The sequence below is a fragment of the Lampetra fluviatilis genome, chromosome 14 (genome assembly GCF_964198595.1).
Source record: "Lampetra fluviatilis chromosome 14, kcLamFluv1.1, whole genome shotgun sequence".
Taxonomy (NCBI): domain Eukaryota; kingdom Metazoa; phylum Chordata; class Hyperoartia; order Petromyzontiformes; family Petromyzontidae; genus Lampetra; species Lampetra fluviatilis.
This window is the reverse complement of record NC_136288.1, coordinates 13327172-13347484: the sequence shown is the minus strand read 5'-3', so window position 1 is coordinate 13347484 and position 20313 is coordinate 13327172. Positions and strand designations below refer to the sequence as shown.

Genomic DNA, 20313 nt, shown 5'->3' with positions numbered 1-20313 from the left:
AGATGAGAGGAGAGAGGTAGGAGAGTGTGGAGTGGAGTAGAGTGAGATGAGAGGGGAGAGGTAGGAGAGTGTGTGGAGGAGATGAGAGGGGAGAGGTAGGAGAGTGAGTGGAGGGGATTAGAGTGAGATGAGAGGAGAGAGGTAGGAGAGTGTGTGGAGTGGAGTAGAGTGAGATGAGAGGGGAGAGGTAGGAGAGTGCGTGGAGGAGATGAGAGGGGAGAGGTAGGAGAGTGAGTGGAGGGGATTAGAGTAAGGTGAGTATTTTACAGAGTGCGATCTTGACATTGATCCGGGATTGGAACTTGAGCCAGTGGAGGGATCGGGGCGATGTGGTCTCATGTCGTGGTGTGGGTGAGAAGTGTGGCAGAGGCATTTCGGATCCCCTGCGGCTGGGAGGCGAGCGAAGTGGGGGGAGTTCGTGGGGCAAAGTGGCAGCTGTCGAGTCGGTGGTGGCTGATGAAGGCACTCGTGTCCCCCACAGTAGCTGTGTGTCGACGTTGAACTTCTTTCGCACCGTACGTAGCCAACCGTGCTTATCGGAGGTGCGGTCGGAAGGACAAACTCAACACAAAAAGCGTTCTAAAGAAATTATGATCCAGTTGTGTTTAGGGGCCGTCCATAAATGACGTCACGCAATTTTTGACGATTTTTGACCCCCCCCCCCTCGTCACAAAACGTCAGACCCCCCCTCAAATATGACGTCACAAAGCTCTGTCTCCCCCCCCCCCCCCCAAAAAAAAATATAAAACGTGCTTCAAATCGCTTTAAACTATTGTCATTGTAGTGCGTATTTAATGTGGCGCTGCACTCTGATGTTGGAGGAGAAAACATTTATTAAAAATTATATTTCATTAAGTAGAACGTGTTGTCTATAGTTATTTAAAGTTGCGCATTTTGATCTAACGTCACATTTCTCAACCCCCCCCCCCTCGTCACACATCGTCACAAATGTCTGACCCCCCCCCCCCCAGGTGCGTGACGTCATTTATTGACGTCCCCTTACCTCTCTTGCCTATTTTTATTTTTTAAAAATGTATTCAATCGTCCCCCTTTTCCCCAATTGTATCGCGATTGTGCTATCGGCGAGCTGTGTTCATGAAGTGAAGAATCCATTCGGATGTTTCGCAGGGCATCGCACAATCCCCTTTGTGTCGGCGGATGCCACAGGAACTGATCCATGAGGGCCCTGTAAGTGGACGTCCGAGCGACACAATACGGGTGGAGGGGTGACCGGGACAATTGGCCACCCAAATGTACCAACACTCAACACACAAAGCCGTTCTGAAGAAATGAGTTCAAGCTGGGCAGGAGATGATGGAGCCAGGAAGATGTTGAGATGTGCGGATGGGGGAGGTCCAGTTGACAAATTGACGATTCTCCACCTTCCAAAGTTGTAATCGATGTTTATTTGTTGTATAAAAACACAAAAGTTCGGCGATACAAAAGAAGTATTTGTTTTTGTTATCTGGTCTATTCTTAAATACAGCTTCAAAGATGCATATATAACAATATGCTATATATAAACCATTGCGTTTAAAATATAACAATTATTTCAGCTTTACGAAAAACAAACCCTTTGTAAAAAAGAAAAAACCACGCAAAACAGTCGCGTGGACATCGTGGCCACTCTCCCACCACCATCCTCGTATATTTGGCGACCGCTCTCAGCGCTAGGGTTAGACAATTTAAATCTGCGTCTTATAGATGACTTACTGATATAGGTAAATAGGTGAACCCCCCCTCCCATCCACACCCCCCCCCCCCAACTTTGTACAGCATCTCGCCGGTGAACCGCGACGTTGCGAGTGATAGCACCATAAGATGACGACGTTTCGTGTTGAGAGTCTCGCTTTTTAAGTCAAATTACTACTGTTGTTGCTGTTACTTAAATGGACGACTCATTAAGCCACGCACGCGGCTCTTGCCTGGGTAATAATTATAATCCAACGCAATTCAAGCGCTCCACGAACAAACGCGGAAACAGAAGGGCCCTCCACCCATCTTCGGTCAGCGCGTGCTACACGTGCATACGCTCCGTCAACGCGTGGAAACGTTAGCCCGACGTTGCATCAACGTCGGGATAACGTCGCACCGACGTCGGGCTTTGCTGGACTCCTAAACCCTGTGCGCGTGGCCGGGCAGCTTCTTGCGCCCGTTCGCGAGCGACGCCTCCGAGGCCCAGCGGAGTCCGGATTGCTTTTTGGTGATGGGGCGCGCGCGGGGTGGTGCAGGTGACGCGTGCTTGGCGAAGTCATACAAATACCAGGAGACCACGACAGCGGGCATATAAGATAGATACAAAAAGATCTCCCGTATAGCCTTAAAGGACTGTAGGGGCAAGTGCTGTTAGCGAGCACCTATGAAGGCCGGCACGGCACACGAGGGGGTGGGGTGGCCAACACCACGCCCGGCCACCTTTGTCTCCCCAGTGGCGATGTTTACACACCGCACCAGGTACTCATTTGAGGCTGAGTCGACCTAGGGGAGGCCCGGGACCGGTTCAGATAATCGTCACCGGCGTTGGCCGTCAGCGGGAATCGAACTCGGGTCGCCAGGTTCGTAGCGCAGCGCGCTAACTGCTACACTACACACACGCACACATTTACAGCCCTTACACAAAGACAACCCCCCCTCACCCACCCCCCGTATCGCCTTTAACAGGCTGTTGGGGCAAGTGCTGTTAGCGAGCACCTATTAAGGCCGGTACGGCGCACGAGGGGGTGGTGTGGCCGTCACCATACCCGGCCGGCTGGCTTCCCCCCCCCCCCCACGCCCCGTTTCCGGCGTTTACGCACCGCAGCACTCATTTTTTTAAGGCTGAGTCGACCTAGGGGAGACCCAGCACCGGTTCTAACGAGTGGCAAATCGAGCTCGGCACGCCGGGTTCGTGGCGCACTGCCGCTCCCCGTACGCACGCTTACGCACGACATATATACAGATGCACACACACACACACGCGCGTGCATTAACATACACTGACACTTATACAAGTCAGTGTATGTTAATGGGGGCCGGTGAGTGCAGGACCGGTTCAGATAATCGTCACACAGACACACGCTGACATACACACACAGAGACACACTAACGCAACGACAAAGACAAACATCCCCCGTATAGCCTTAACAGACCTGTGGGGCAAGTGCTGTGAGCGAGCAGCACCTATGAAGGCCGTCACGGCACTCAGACACACAGATACAACAACGACAAAAGAGCCCTGCACCTCCCATAGCCTCAACAGACTGTTGGGACAAGTGCTGTTAGCGAGCACCTATAAAGGCCAGAACGGCACACAAGAAGGTGGGTGGCCAGCACCACGCCCAGCCACCTTTGTCTACCCAGTGGCGATGTTTTTACGCACTTCACAAGGTACTCATTTGAGGCTGAGTCGACCTAGGGGAAGCCCAGGACCGGTTCAGATAACCGTCACCGATGTTGGCCATGAGCCAACACACACATCCACACACACACACATCCACACACACGCACTCGCACGCACACACACGCGCACACACGCACATCCACACATCCACACACGCACATCCACACATCCACACACGCACATCCACACATCCACACACGCACGCACATCCACACGCACACACACTCACATCCACACACACGCACGCACATCCACACACACGCACATCCACACACACGCACTCGCACGCACACACACGCGCACACACGCACATCCACACATCCACACACGCACATCCACACATCCACACACGCACGCACATCCACACGTACACACACGTCCACACATACACGCACATCCACACACACACACACGCACGCACATCCACACACGCACGCACATCCACACACACACACTCACATCCACACACGCACACACGCACGCACATCCACACACACGCGCACGCACACACGCACGTCCACACACACGCACATACACGCACATCCACACACACACGCGCACGCACGCGGTCACACCGCGCGCGCTCACAGCATCCCCTCCTGCGTCTCGTAGAGCATCGCGGCGCTGAACGTCGCGCCGGGCCCCACGTGCCCGAGCGAGTTGGCCACGTAGAGGGTGTCGCCCGCGTGGAGACCCAGCACCGCCAGGAAAGAGGAGGAGGACGCGGCTGCATCCCCCTCCTCCCCCTCCTCCTCCTCCTCCTCAACCTCCTTCTGCTCTCCGCCGAGGTTGAGCCACGGCCCTCCTCCTCCTCCTTCCCCCGCCGTTGAGATCCGCCCCACGGGTTCGCCGGACACCACGAGGGTCGCGCGCGACGCCGAGGGTCCGGTGCGAGCCGGGAGGGCGACGCTCACGAGGTAGCGGCCCGTGAAGGGCACGCGGAAGATGCCTGGGGAGAGAAGGGGAACGCCGGGTCGAGGCGGCGGTCATCGTTGCGATTTTTGTTGTTGTTGTTGTCGTTATCAGCACCGCCAATGCCACTGCTGTTACGAGCGTGCACCTTGCGGATCACACTCATCGCCATCGTCGCCATCATCACCAACGTCACCGTCACCACGATCATCGCCATCCTCACCATCATCACCAACTTCACCGTCATCACAATCATCACAATCGTCACCATCGTCACCATCATCACCATCGTCACCATCATCATCACCAACATCACCGTCATCACTATCATCACAATCATCACCATCCTCACCATCATCACCAACATCACCATCATCACAATCATCACAATCGTCACCATCATCACCAACATCACCGTCACCACTATCATCACAATCGTCACCATCCTCACCATCGTCACCAACATCACCATCATCACCAACATCACACTCATCGCCATGCTCACCATCATCACCATCGTCATCACTATCATCGTCATCACTATCATCGTCACCACGATCGTCGTCACCACGATCGTCATGACCACAAGTGGAGAATCGGGGAGTCTCTCCCGTGTGCGACTGCGGCTACGAGCTCCAAACCACAGTGAGCGGGTGAGTGGACACGGCGGGGTTGACACAGAGGGGTGGACACCGTGGGGTGGACGCAGCGGGGTGGACGCGGCCGGGTGGACGCGGCGGGGTGGACCTGCACCTGTCGTGGGCTCGTAGTTGTCTCCGTCGTTGAGGAGGAGGCGGTCGAACCTCACGACGTCTCCCGCGGAGCGCGAAGACAAAGACACGGAGAACGCCGCCGCCTTGGGGGAGTGGGGAGCAAGCGCCCCTGTGCACACGCACAGTCACACACACAGTCACACACACAGCCACACAGTCACACACAGTCACACACAGCCACACACAGTCATGCATCATCACGGACCGTCACGCACAGTCACGCACTTTCACGCACCGTCACGCACCGCGAGCGGGAATCGAACTCTGGTCGCCGGGTTCTAGGCGCAGTGTGCCACCACCACAACAAACTAAAACAGAGATCCACGTACACACGCAGACACCCAGAGTCTCACACGGAGATCCACACACACGGAGACCCAGAGTCTCACAGAGATCCACACACACGGAGACCCAGAATCTCACACAGAGATCCACACACACACGCAGACACCCAGAGTCTCACACAGAGATCCACGCACACGGAGACCCAGAGTCTCACACAGAGATCCACACACACACGCAGACACCCAGAGTCTCACACAGAGATCCACGCACACGCAGACGCCCAGAGTCTCACACAGAGATCCACACACACGGAGACCCAGAGTCTCACACAGAGATCCACACACACGGAGACCCAGAGTCTCACACAGAGATCCACACACACGGAGACCCAGAGTCTCACACAGAGATCCACGCACACACACACACACGAAGACCCAGAGTCTCACACAGAAATCCACGCAGAGTCTCACACAGAGATCCACGCACACACGCGAATGATCTGAGACCGGCGGATCGCGCCGCGCCACTCACCGGACGTGGCCCCGGGCGCAAGCGACGACGACGACTTCGTCGCGGCCGCCACCTCGCGGAGGCGGCCCTCCACGCCGTCGATGGCCCCCTTGAGCTCGGCCACGTCGCGCTGCTGCGAGACGGCGGCGCGCTCGAGGCGGGCGATGTCGGAGCGGGCGTCGTGCGCGGCGCGTTCCGTGGCGTCGCGCACGCGGTCCAGGCTCTGCGAGAAGGCGTGCAGCTTGTGGCAGGCGTCCTCCACGTGCGCCACGCGGCCGTCGAAGCCGTGCACCTGCGGGAGACTCGTCACGGTCGGTGACCGGCGCGGTGGGAGCACGTGGTAGCACGTGGTCACGTGTCGCGTCGTCACACGTGTCGCGTCGTCTCACGTGTCGCGTCGTCACCTGTCACGTCGTCACGAGGAGCTACCGCCGGCCGCCGCCGTCGTTATCCTCGTCAAAAGCATCGCCGCCACAGGCACCACCACCACCGTCGTCAACAACACTACCACCACCATCGTCATCATCATCAACACCACCGTCATCAACACCACCACCGTCATCATCAACACCACCGCCGTCATCAACACCACCACCGTCATCATCAACACCACCGCCGCCACCACCGTCATCAACACCACCATCAACACCACGACCACCACCACCACCATCATCATCAACACCACCATCATCAACAATACCACCCCATCAACACCACCACCGCCGCCACCAGCACCACCACCGTCATCAACACCACCATCAACACCACTACCACCATCATCATCAACACCACCATCATCAACAATACCACCCCCATCAAAAACACCACCGCCGCCACCAGCACCACCACCGTCATCAACACCACCATCATCAACACCACCATCATCAACACCGCCATCAACACCACCTATACCGCCATCAACACCACCGCTCTCAACAGCACCACCACCACCGCCGCCACCCCGATAGCGGCGAGCGCGAGCCCCCACCTCCTCGTGCGCGGCCTTGGCCGACAGCTTGCACCGCCCGACCTCCGCCACGATCTGCCCCGCGAGCTTCCCCAGCTCGGCGCGGAGCCCCCGGGCGCGCCGGTCCCCGAGCGAGATGCGCGAGCCGTGGTCGCTGAGCAGCCGCTGCATCTGCGCCACCTCGTGCACGAGCTGCCGCTCGCTCTCCTCCAGCACCGTCGTCGTCATCGATGACGACGATGACGACGTCTCGGACGGCCGCTCGTCGTGTTCGCGCCGCGCGGCCGCGTCGCGCAGCCCCTTGAGCGTGCGGTTGAAGGCGTTGAAGTTCACCTTGAGGATGGTGAGCTCGCCCTGCAGGGAGCCCACGTCCCCGTCACCTCCTCCTTCTCCCCCTCCTCCTCCTCCCCCGTCGGGCCGCCGGGCCTGCAACTCGTGGACGCTGCGGTTGACGATGCGCAGCGCGTGGCTCTGCCGCTCCAGGCGCAGCAGCGTCAGCTCGTGCTTGGCGCCGCAGTCGGCGATGCCCGCCCTGATGCCCTCCAGCTCGGGCTCGCTCACCACGCACTTGCTGCTGCACACCTCCTCCAAGTCCCGCAGGCGACCCTCGATGCCGTCGAGGTGCGCGGCCGCGCCCGACGAGTTCGCCGCGAAGCCGGCGAGAAGGGCCCGCAGGTCGCCCAGCTCGGCGCCCAGGAGGCCCGCGCCGTCAGCCCCGTCGCCTCCCGCTCCTCCTCCTCCCTGGCCGCCGATCTCCGTGATGATGTTCACGAACTTGTCCTCGAAGCCCTGCAGCTTGCTGTCGAGGCCCGTCTGGATGCCGTCGATGTCGGCCGCGAACTGGCCCCGCAGCACATCCTGCACGTACTGGCAGTGCACCTCGGCGTTCTTCTCGCTCGCGTTGATGCGCGCCTCCAGGTCGTCGAAGCGCTCCCGGAGCAGAGCGTCCACGTCCTCGGGCAGCGCGCCGCCCGCCACGCCGCCCAGTCGCTCCACCTCGCTGTCGAGGCGAGCGTTCAGCGTCTCGTGAGCGTCGCCCACTCGCGACACTCGCGACTCGAGCTCGCCGAGGCGAGACGCGAGGTCCCGGCAGCAGTCGCCGCCGACGTCCGAGCCGCCGGCGGCACCGGCCGCGGGGCCGCCGACCGACCCCGTTGGCGCGTCGAGGCGCGCTCGGAGGGTGTCCAGCTGGCCCGAGAATCCGTCGAGGGCGTCCTGCACGCGCTGGTCGCGATGCTCCTGCTGCTGCAGCACCACCAGCTGCGTGTCGCAGCTGCACTTGAGCGCCGACGTCTTCTGCTCGACGCCAGACAGGATCTGCGCCCTGGCGTCGTCGATGCGTTTCTGGAGGTGCGCGTCGATGGACGAGAGGTCGTGGCCCGCCGCCGAGTCGGCGCCGTTCCTGCTGATGTCCATGAGCTGCTGGATCTTGTGCGTGTGGTCGAGCACCAGGCCCTGCAGCTCGTCCAGAGCCTCGCTCTTCGTCTGCATTGTTTTGGGACGAGAGGAGAGAAGGGGAACGATTCGTCACGACGACGATGACGATGGTGACGATGATGGCGATAGGTCGTGATGGTGATTCGCAGCCACATTTTATTTTTTACGTGAGGCCACGTCATGAATCTGACCACATTTGTGTCAAGGTACCCCCCCCGCACCACCCAACACAACACGAACGAATTAAATCGTCACACTGACGAGCGTTTTGAACGCACCGATCATTATCGTTCATCCAGCTCACTCACCGCTGAGTTGACGGAATCATTCTCACAGTTAAGTTTAGCCGCGATTATATACACCCCGATTACACACACGCCGGTTACACACACGCCGATTACACACGCGCCGATGGGTTTGGAACCGTGCCAAGCATTGTCAAGAAAAAATCGAGGAAGTCAGAATGATCTAACCTAATTTTATATTTACAGAGCGCCTTCGCCCAAAGCGCTTGCCAATGTGTAGAAAACGGTGATCCACAACGAGACGGTTTAGACGCCGAGGGGCGTGCGAGATATTAAGGAATGAGTGACAGCAACGATAGAGGGGCACTTGGGGATCACGAGAGGGGGAGGGGAGACACGGGAAGGAGAGGCGAGGGGAGGGGAGGGGATAACAATCCACGGGGGGGGGGGGGGGGCACGTGTGCGTGTACAGAGCTCTAAGACGCCCCGACAAAAAAAAAACTCGAATCGGTATTCAGTTACTACAATCGTTAACATCTCGCCACGGTGGCGAGATGTTAACTACCTCGCCTGGTATGCAGGAGGTTGCAGAGGTGGGACAAAGTCATTGTTATGCAAGTCCAAGTCGAGTCGCAAGTCATCAAATTCATGACTCGAGTCTGACTCGAGTCCAAGTCACATGACTCGAGTCCACACCTCTGGGAGGTTGTGGGTTCGATCCCGACCTTGACGCCTGCTGTATATTTGGAGTTTTCGTGTCTCTCGCTCCCCGTGGTGGCGTGGATTTTTCTCCGGGCCCACCGGTTTTTCCCTCCACATTTAGAATCAATATCACGCATTTAGAATATTTGGCTGCTATGAATTTCTACTTGATGATAAGCCCACTTCGTTGAGCTGTCATTTGTGATTTTTCGGGTCGCTTCTGAAAAAAAAGCTATAAAGCTGAGTGGGGCCTTATTTTACACTTTGGCTTTCGTGTTCAATATTATTCATCATTAACGTTTTTGGGTTAGATCGCGTAAGTATAAATGTGTCGTAACCCTCCACTACCCGACACAACCAATTAGTAAGGGGTTTGTCACGTAAAAAAAACGCAACTAGTTTACTACTTCAGCCGAACCGGTGCGTTGGAGAGTAAATCCACAACATTTACAATTTGAGTATCTCGACGTTTCGCTGGTAATTACATGCATCATCATCGGGCGATTGGCTGCGTCGGGTGGTGGAGAGTTACAACACATGCATAGCTAACCCAAAAACCTTTATTGCAGGGATTTATCTTCTTGGTTCTTTCGGTAAAGTCACGTAGAATGGAAATAATAAAATAATAATAAAAATAAAACATAATACAATAATTCTCACGACGTTTTGGCCACAACTTTACCGAAAGAACCAAGAAGAAAAAAAACATTGTTTTAGTTTTTTCCCGTAGTTTTTTTTTGTTTTTAACCGGCACCCGGCCACCCGCGTCCAACCCACCTTGAGCACGTCGGTCACGTGCGTGACCTTGGAGGCCACCTCCTGGAGGCCCGGCGCCACCAGCTGCCCGTTGGGCCCCAGCCGAAGGCCGGCGGCGCGCAGGTCGGGCAGGAGGCCTTCGGGGTCCCGGATCGCCGTGCCTTCGGGCAGGCGCGTGTTGGCGCCGCTCTCCAGCAGGCCCAGTAGCAGGCGGCTCGCGTCCTCCTGTGCGGCCGCACGGAGGCGATCGGCCATGCCGGCCAGGGAGACCCGCAGCGTCTCGAGCGACGAGGCGAGGCGCCGGTTGTCCTCCTCCAGCCGGGACACGCGCTCGCCCAGCAGGTCGGAGGGGGCCCTGCCGCCTGGGTGGAGATAAACGGCGGCGACGATGATGGTGGTGGTGATGGTGGTGGTGGTGGCGATGATGGTGGTGGTGATGGTGGTGATGGTGGTTGGTGTGGCGGTCGCGTAACGAGTGTGGGGGCACCTCTGGTGGCAAGAGCTACGAGTTGGAGCCCCCTTGACGACCACCATGAGATGTGATTTCAACAACAACAACAGTGTAACAGAACAACAACTTTTGTAATAATATATAATAACAGCCTCTAGGTGGATTGGTGCTGAGGTAGACAACCTTTCAGAGAAGAAGAGGAAGCAGAGCCATTGTTTCGTTGTTCTGCCCTTACCCAAAATATTCCCAGAGCCGCTAAACACGCAGAGCCACGTGCACACGAACATCGCAGCAGGCAAAGAGCCGCATTCGGCTCAGGAGCCAAAGGTTTCCGACCCCCGAAGGATTGGGCCGAACAAACTGCTGATGACCGTCGCCTCTCCCTCCTGCCACACGGCAGAAGACGAGGACAGCGCCACCTCCGCCCTCGTCTCACCAGGTCCGTCGATCTTCTGGCTGGGAACTTGGCGACCTCCTCCATCGCCTGCGTGCGGCCTTCTGGGCACTCCGTCCACGGAGCCCCCCGGGACCTCATCGGTGTACCCACCGGGCCCACCTCCAGTACCCCCACCGGGCACCCCGCTGGGAACCCCACCGGTGCCCACCCCGGGGCCGCCCGTCTCGTCCTGGCAGTTGACCCCGTGGTAGCCAGGGCAGCAGCGCCACTCGAGTTCGGTCACCGACTTGTAGCCCACGCGGTACGCGGGCCGCTGGTACACGCGGTACCTGCCGGATCACGTGAGCAGAGCGCGCGATTTGTTTAAAAAACAACATTGCTACGACGTTCGTCATCTCGGCTGCACTAATCAGGTACTAGAGTGGGAGGGGGCAGGGGAGGGGATAGGGAGATTCCACCGGGAAACAACAGCCGTGTTTTTAATACTCAAATCATTAAGGTGCTCAGTCAATTCTGTCCCTAAGAGCGGCCTCTTTCAGTGACACACGTGGCAGGTGTGTTTGTGTGTTCATGCGGGGAGCGGTGGCAGAGGGGTTGGCGCACTGCGCTGTGAACCTGCCGACCCAAGTTTGATTCCCGCTCATCGCCCGAAACGTCGCCTGTTATAAACGGCAAGTCCTCGATTAACGCGTGTTCACATAGCGCATTTTCGCTATAACACGGTTTCTCTGCTAGAAATAACTTTTCGCGAAACGCGCCCGTTATAACGCGTTACGCGTCCGTTATGACGCGTTACGCGTCCGTTATAACACAGTACGCGTCCGTTATGACGAGGCTTATAAATGGTCGACAAGGAACTGTTTCCTTGAGCTGCCCGGCTGAGCTGAAATGGAAATTCTGGGTACACGTGCGTAATGATACAGTACGCGTAATGATACAGTACCCTCATCTCAGTTCCTTGTTTCGCCACGGGATGACTACCGGCTGACTTATAGCGCAAACGCGATTCCCTGTGATGTTTATTCAGCTTTTGCTCGCTGAACGCGTTTTCACTAAACGCGCCACTTGTCCGGACAACGCATCTACTGCCGCGTTCAATGTGTGTACGTATGTATGTTGAACTTCGTTCGCGCCGTATGTAGACAATCGTGCTAGTCGGAGGTGCGGGGGGGAAGGACATCAAATGGAATGAGGGATCACAGTACTTTCCTTCGAAACAAAGACAGATATGCCCCGTATAGCCTGTAACAGATTGTTGGGGCAAGTGCTGTGAGCAAGCAGCACCTATGAGGTCTGGCACGGCACACGAAGGGGTGGGTGGCCAACACCACGCCCGGCCGCCTTTGTCTTCGCAGTGGCGATGTTTACACAACAAACCAGGTACTCATTTGAGTCTGAGTCGACCTAAGGGAGTCTCAGGACTGGTTCAGATAATCGCCGCTTGACGTCGACCCGTGAGCGTTAATCGAACTCGGGTCGCCGGGTTCGTAGTGCGGTGCCGCGCTGCGCTAATCGCTGCGCCACCGCTCCTAAGGGAACGGCGTTGCAGACATAACGTGCTGCACGGGACGGTGTGGAGAAGCGTCGTCGTCATCATCGTCGTCATCGTCGTCGTCGTCATCATCGTCGACGTCATCATCGTCGTCGTCGTCGTCATCATCGACGTCGTCGTCGTCATTATCGTCGTCATCATCGTCGTCGTCGTCGTTGACCCACGTGAGAGTTCGCGAGCACTTGGAGAGTCCCCACGTGCAGGGCTGGTACTCGGCCTTCACGTGGGCATCGCTGCCGTTTTGTATGACGCACGTGACGCTCTTGGTCACCACGAAGGCGCACCAGTTCCTGGAGTCACACCATCACCACCGCCGCAGCGTCACAGCCTCACGGCTTCGTACCTTCACGTCTTCATTGCACGCTCGCACCAGTTCCTATACTCACAACGCCGCAGCGTCACACCATCCTAGCATCACATCGCGTGTGTTGAACTTCTTTCGCACCGTACGTAGCCAGCCGCGCTAATCGGAGGTGCCGGGAAGCTAATCGTAGTCGCACCACCACAGTGTTAGACCGTCACGGCATCATACCAACGGAGTATTACATCATCACATAATCACACAGTAATATCACAGCGTCATGTCGTCATGTACTAATAATAGCATCACACCACACCATAACACCGTTGCATCATTGCGCTATCATTACGCTACCACGGCATCACACCGCCCACAGCATCACATGCCTCCATACAAACACCCATCGCCACTTCACCATCACAGCGTCGTTCCTATAGAAGGCGTAATTCAATCATCATACGAAAACATGACATCACACCAACGCGTCACCATCACACAGAGATGGCGCTTGCCACGTGCCCTCTGCTCATCCGCTGCTGGATGAGGGCCTGCCCACGACGAGGGGGTCCTGGGGGATGAGGGGTGGGGTGTGGGGTGAGGTGGTGTGGGGTGACTGGTGGGGTTGAGGGGGTGTGGGGGAGTGGATGAGGGGCAGGGGGTGAGGGTGTGAGGCTGTGGGGGTGGAGGGGGTGGGGGTGACGTGGTGGGGGGTGACGGGTGGGGGTGAGGTGGCGGGGGATGAGGGGCAGGGGGTGAGGGGTGGGGGGGTGAGGGGGGGGGGTCCTGGCCTTCACCGCCCGTCTCGCTCTGGTCGGGCACCCCGCAGGCTTCTGTTTATTTTCTGGCTTCCAATAGACGGCGGATGAAATGCGCCACTTTACAAATGTGAGTGATTATTATAAATCCCCACGCGTAGCTCTCTCCCCCGCCTCGGGTTATTATCGTGCTCCTGATCCCCCTTCCCACCCCACACGCGGCTGCCCTGCGCAAACTTTTGTTCCGCTCGCTTTCCCATCGTCCACGTGTTCACGACATTGCTGGCACGCTCTGTACACAACGAGGTGCACAGCTGTGCCATCGGGCACACCCGCACCGACCAGCGTGGTGAAGTATGGTCACAATAACTCCCCAACACGACCAGGAACGGTGTGTGGTACAGGGCCATCATCCAGCGGTGGATTGACAGCAACAAAAAAATAAGTAATATAAAAAAATACTTTTTTTAAAAACACGATTTAATTAAATGTACCGTACGAGTAATGGCAGAACTCCACGACTCCAGAAAGTGGCCCCGAGGCTTGACCTAACGTCAGGGGCCGTGGTGATTTACACTCATCTTCAGTTGAGTGTGGACAATTAGTCCCAAGCCGAAACATAAGTTATGCAAAAGATTGATTAAAATACATGTTTCATTTTTTATGATATAATATAGTCTTGTCATCAGTATGACATAAGTATACCAAGTTTGCAGTCGATAGCACATTGGGAAGTGGGTTAAAATTGACTCCCAAGATTTGAGGATACGACAACAGACAAAGTGAGTTTTAACAAAAGCGTGTAAAAGAATGTTTAAAAATATGTGTTTTTGATTTCTTATGCTGGAATATAGTCTCGTCATCAGTATGACATAAGTATACCAAGTTTGCAGTCGATAGCACATTGGGAAGTGGGTAAAAATTGAGTTACACGATTTTTGTGGATACGTCAACAGACAGAGTGAGTTAAATAAAAGCGTGTAATAAAATAATAATAAAAAGGACCCGCGTTTAGTGTACAGGTAAGCATGCAGCAATGCGTGTGTGTGTGTGCGACCTAGAATGCGTGGCTGCGTAATCTCAGACTGACTGCCTGATTGGTGATTACGTCTGGGGGAGTGGTGGAGGAGGAGAGGGAGGGAGAGGAAGGAGGGGGATTTGGCGGAGGTCATGGCCCGTCAGGATCAATGATGGAGCACCCAAGCCAGTTCAAACTTATACCCTCTTACACAAAGACAAAGATCCCCCGTATAGGCATTACAGACTGTTGGGGCAAGTGCTGTTAACGCGCACCTATGAAGGCCGGCACGGCACGCGACGGGGTGGGTGGCCAGCACCACGCCCGGCCGCCTTTGTCTCCCCAGTGGCGATATTTGCCCACCGCATCAGGTACTCATTTGAGGCTAAGTCGACCTAGGGGAGTATCAGGACCGGTTTCGATAATGGTCACTGATGTTGGCTGCGAGCGCGATACGGACCCGGATCGCCGGGGTTCGTATCGCAGCGCAGGGCGCTAACCGCTGCGCCACCGCTCCCCACGCAGGCACACACACACAGAGGAGCGGGCACATGTGGTAGTGGTTACGCCGCGAGAGACGTTAATGAAGAGGGGGGAGCTACACATGGGTCAGCCCGGGATCGCAGTTTCCACGGGTCCGTGCGGACACGGCCTCTTCATCCCTCCTCCTCCTCCTCATCATCCCTGGACGCGCCTCCTCCGCCTTCACTCAACTCCAACACGTGCTCGCGTGTTGCGTGTGTGTGTACGTTAGTGTGTGTCCGTGTGTGTGTGTGTGTATCAGCGTGTGTCTGTGTGACGATTATCTGAACCGGTCCTGGGCCTCCGCTAGGTCGACTCAGCCTCAATTGAGTACCTGGTGCTGTGTGTAAAAAAGAAATACATTGCCACTGGGGAGACAAAGGCGGCCGGGCGCGGTGTTGGCCACCCACCCCCTCGTGTGCCGTGCCGGCCTTCATAGGTGCTACTCGCTAACAGCACTTGCCCCAACAGTCTGTTAAGGCTATAGGGGAGATCTTTCTCTGTGTGTGAGTTCGATTCCCGCTCACTGCCACCAACATTCGATTCCCGCTCACTGCCACCAACATCGGTGACGATTGTCTGCACCGTTCCCGGGCATCCCCTAGGTCGACTCAGCCTCAAATGCGCCCCTGGTTCTGTGTTAACACATCGCCACTAGGGAGACAAAGGCGGCTCGGCGTGGTTGCTGGCTGTTAACACCTATTATAACCCGTAAAGGCCAGCAGAGGGAGTGGGTGGCCCGGCCGCCTTTGTCTCCCCACCCTAAGACACACACGTGCACACTGATAATACAACTCGTTTATCTGTGTTGAACCAATGGTGACTTTCACCTGTGTCTGTCCACCTGTGGCTCCGTAGGGTGGTGGAGGCACATCTTTAACCAGATCATTATGTGGCCTATAACTCATGAATCAATTATGAATACGTACCGTTTATACAATACTGCACAACGCACACGTTGTCCCAAGTACTGATATTCCGCGCCGAGTACGAACTTAAGGCTGAGTCGACCTAAGGGAGGCCCATGGCTTGTTCAGATTAATCACCACTTGATGTTAGCCCTGGCCGGGAATTGAACTGCTCAGTTCGGTAACCACAACGCAACCGCACAGCACCGCACACTCCAAAGTGATCTCCTGCTCAAATGAGAATTGCCGAGGGAGTTCAAGTTACCGTTGGCAGCCCCGAGCCCTTGGTGGAAATTCCACGTTCCCGTGGCGAGGGGGCGGGTCTATCCATAGGACAACCACCGTTGTTGACTCCCCCACAAAGTGCTACCGATTTAATCAACTCCGAAGAGACGATGGGCTGAGTGAAAGCACCCCAGGCAGGATGTGAACTCGCGACCCTTCTACGATTGCGAGCCTCTTGCTTCGCCGCTGAGCCAAACGGGCGGATATCTGGTTTATAACACCTTTGTTTTTTTATTTTATTATTTTATCGCGGGCAGTGTTCACGATTTGAAATCGCTCTCCGTGAGTCAGGCGAGCGTCACGAGCTGCCCAAATGTGCGCCGTAAGAGCTCCCTCCGCCAATGTGCGGCGACCTCGTCGGGTGGCGGAGGGCCTGGGTCTTACGACACAGATTGTTGGCCCGAGATCATTCACGTTGTCGTAACCGTGGAAGAGATTACATCGCACTCTAGATTTGAAGCTTTCGTGACTGCAAGGATTCATATTCTTAGGTTTTTTCGGTAAAGTCACGTAGGTAAAAAATTTAAATTAATAAAAGTAAAATAAAAAATAAAATTAAAATCACGACGTTTCGGAGGCAACACAAGGTTCCGTCTTCAGGTGGAACCGTGACGGAACCGTCACGGTTCCACCTGAAGACGGAAGCTTGTGTTGCCTCCGAAACGTCGTGATTTTTATTTTATTTTTATTTTACTTTTATTTATTTTAATTTGAATTTTTTACCTACATGACTTTACCGAAAAAACCTAAGAATAAGATTACATCCGAGTCTGATATTAGCTCCCCCCCATCTCACTGCAGTGTGTGACTGCACGAGCTTGGGGAGCGCTGGCGTAGCGGTTAGCGCTACGAACCCGACAACCCGAGTTCGATTCCCGCTCACGGCCAACACCAGTGACGATTATCTGAACCGGTCCTGGGCCTCCGCCTAAGGTCGACTCAGCCTCAACATGAACACCTGGCACGGTGTGTAAACATCGCCACTAGGGAGACAAAGGCGGCCGGGCGTGGTGCCTGCCACCCCCACCCACCCTTAGCGTGCCGTGTCAGCCTTCGTAGGCTGCTCACTCGCTGAACAGCACTCGCCCCAACAATCTCGTTGAGGCTATACGAGCGTGCAAAGAAAACAACAACAACAACAACAAAGCAAATTTACTTGTGTTTGTTGTGGGGTCGGAATCCAACTCCGGGAGGGTGCGAGGGCCCGGAGCCCCACGAGTAGAGGTTGTATCCCAGGGGCTGGAACGTGCCCTTGGCCGACGCGAGGCCAGCCGAGGACCACAACGCGCCACAGAGGAGACACAGCGCGCCCAGAGAAGACATCGCGGGCGGGCCGGCGGGCTACGAGCCGAGCTATGACTCTGCTATCCTGCTACCGATGAGAGTGGAAGGAGGAGGAGGAGGTGTGGGTGTGAGGTGAACGAATAGGCAGGCGAATGGATGGATAGGCGATTGAATGAGTTGATGCGCGAAGTTGGTGATCGGATGGGCGAACGAGCGGGGTTGAGTTTTTTTCGGAGACTAATTGATGAGTGGTGGATAGATGTAGTGGTGGTGGTGGATATAGGCGACCTAACGGATGGGGTGGACACGCGAGTGTGTCCAGGAAAATACTGGCGGCTGAATAGAGCAACGAATAGTTCGATGGGTGAAGAGTTGAATCGACGCTGTGCTTATCGAATGAATAGATGGATGGGTGAGTGAATCTATGGGTGTGTCAATATACGCTGATTTTTGAGCCGTTGGTCGGGTGAATAGGTGGACGCATAGACGATTGGGTGACTAGATAAATAGATGACGACTATACGGACGCGTCAATAGGTCGATGGGTGGCTAGCTTGAAGGATGGGCGAACACACGATCGAGCAGAATTGACAGGTGCAGGAAGTTATTGGGTGAATTAACTAATGGATAGACGGATGGATGACTAGAAGGATTGAGGGTTGACAACTCTGGAGGTGATCGTCCACGCTGTCTTCTGGATCTACGGCATCGCCATCATCACCTCCGACGTTTTCGGCACCACCACAACCATCACTCCCATCATCTTCTTGATCATCATCACCATCACCGTCGTTCTCGGCAGGATAACAACGCGTGTAAGATCACCACCATGGCAATCGTTGCTTTCTCTCTCTCTCTCTCGCTGGCGGTCGGCTCGAGGAAGATCTCCTGGCGATCCGGAGTGGATGTAATCAATTATATCCCGGGAAGTCGATCGTGATGACAAATCATCTTGTCATTTGACAACAGTCAAACTTGTCCAGACACACACACGACCGCAGCACAATATATATGTGCTGACAGTGTGTCTATGGACTTCATATTGAATGTTCCATCGTTGCTGCTGATGATATTGATGGCGATGGTGTTGCTGTTGTCGCTGATCTAGATGCTGCAGACGTTGATGTAGATGCTGCTGCTGTAGATGTCGAGGTTGTAGATGTTGCCGGAGACGATGTTGTAGATGATGTCGACGATGATGACGATGGTGTTGCAGATGGCCTTTGAATCTAATGTTCTCAACATTAATCGGAAATGATGTTGTTACAGATGTTGGGGATGGTGATGTTGGTGGTATGCAGATGACGTTTATGTATATGGCCTTGCAGATGTTCTGTGTCGCATCGATTATGTTTGTAGATGATGTGGCTACTGGTTCAATGGAGACGACGTAGACTGTGTCAATGTTTTCTGTCGATGATGTCGATGGAATTTACAGATTACGTAGATGATGTAGACGTTGCGATTGATATGTCGATGCGATTAAATGCAGATGATGTTGATGTTGCTACTGAAGTATATGGCATTCTTAATACGCTCGATATGCATATGGATGAAGATGAGGATGTTCGTTTGTGCAGACGATGCAGATGTCGCTAGAGGCGATGTGGATGATGATGATTCTGCAGATGATGTCGATGTTATTATTTGTAGATGTTCCGAGAGAAGATGATGCTGGTGTAGATGCTATCGACGAGGCTGTCGTAGACGATGACGGTGACGACGATGGTGAACTTCTTATCTGTTCGACAATAAAACTTTTCCCACGCCGATTTCAATCGCGGGAGAAGGTGTCACGTGGAGCCCCGCGCGCGCGCACACCCACACACACACGCGCACGCACGCGCACCAACAGCGCGCGCCCGGGATGAGAGTGGAACGCGAGAGTGGCTTGGATAAGAAACCTCCACCCCCCCCCCAACACCGTGACGTCACGTGCACACCCACCCACCCAACCCCCCCCCCCGCCTCTACCACCTTTTTCTCCCCTCCCCACCACCACCACCCCAAAGACAAAGATCCCCCGTACAGCCTTTAACAGACTGTTGGGGCAAGTGCTGTTAGCTAGCAGCAACTATAAAGGTCGGCACGGCACACGAGGGGGGTGTGTGGCCAGCACCACGCCGGGCCGTCTTTGTCTCCCCAGTGGCGACGTTGACACACCGCACCAGGTACTCATTTGAGGATGAATCGAGGAAGGGGAGGCTCAGGACGGATTAAAATTATCGCCACGAATGTTGGCAGTGAGCGATAATTGAAATCGGGTGATCGATTGTTTTTGTTGTAGCGCAGTGCGCTCACCCACTGCGCCACCGCTCCCCACTACGACCCCCCCCCCCCATGACCGCTATTAAAGTGGAGAGACAGATACAGGACGAAGACATTGTTCCCGCTTAGTCTCCATTAATTCGTTAGAAGCCTAAAGCAGCGAGACGAAACGGGCTGACACGCAGCGCGATTCATGGCTGCGTGGGGAGGAGAGCGCTCGGGGGAGGGAGGCGTTTGTGGGTAACGTGATGGATTGGGGGAAGGCAGAGTGGGGTTATGGATCTCAGAAGCAGTTCGGTGGTATCTGCTTCAACTGACCGTTTCTCGAACAGGCGGTGATGCGGCTGTCTCTGGCCGAGCTCGGAGATTGTTAACGAAGCGTGGCCCGCCGGTAGCGCGATTGGGAATGAAGCAGCGACGTTTGGAAGACGACAACAAAATGACAACAAAAAAGCAAAACAACCCGAGTAGTTGTGCGTTTTGTTTCTCGATCTCTCTCGCGAGAGTGACGCAGCCGTCTACAGCCGTTTGAGCCAGCGGCTACAAAAAACAACTATTTAGAGTGAGAGAGAGAGATAAAAAAACACGGTCTCGCCATCACGCCGA

At 55.4% G+C, this 20313-nt stretch overlaps 1 protein-coding gene across 1 annotated transcript; it reads right to left on the bottom strand.

The window, feature by feature from the left end:
- Positions 1-3890: 3890 nt before the first annotated feature.
- EMILIN3 (elastin microfibril interfacer 3) lies at positions 3891-17534 on the bottom strand. Its single transcript, XM_078862504.1, has 8 exons — positions 17312-17534; positions 12531-12656; positions 10854-11143; positions 9988-10328; positions 6848-8311; positions 5881-6151; positions 5045-5173; positions 3891-4328 (listed from the first exon to the last, which is right to left on the bottom strand). Exons 1-8 carry the CDS (start codon positions 17476-17478, stop codon positions 3964-3966), a joined length of 3153 nt encoding a protein of 1050 aa, XP_078718630.1. The 5' UTR covers positions 17479-17534; the 3' UTR covers positions 3891-3963.
- Positions 17535-20313: the final 2779 nt, after the last annotated feature.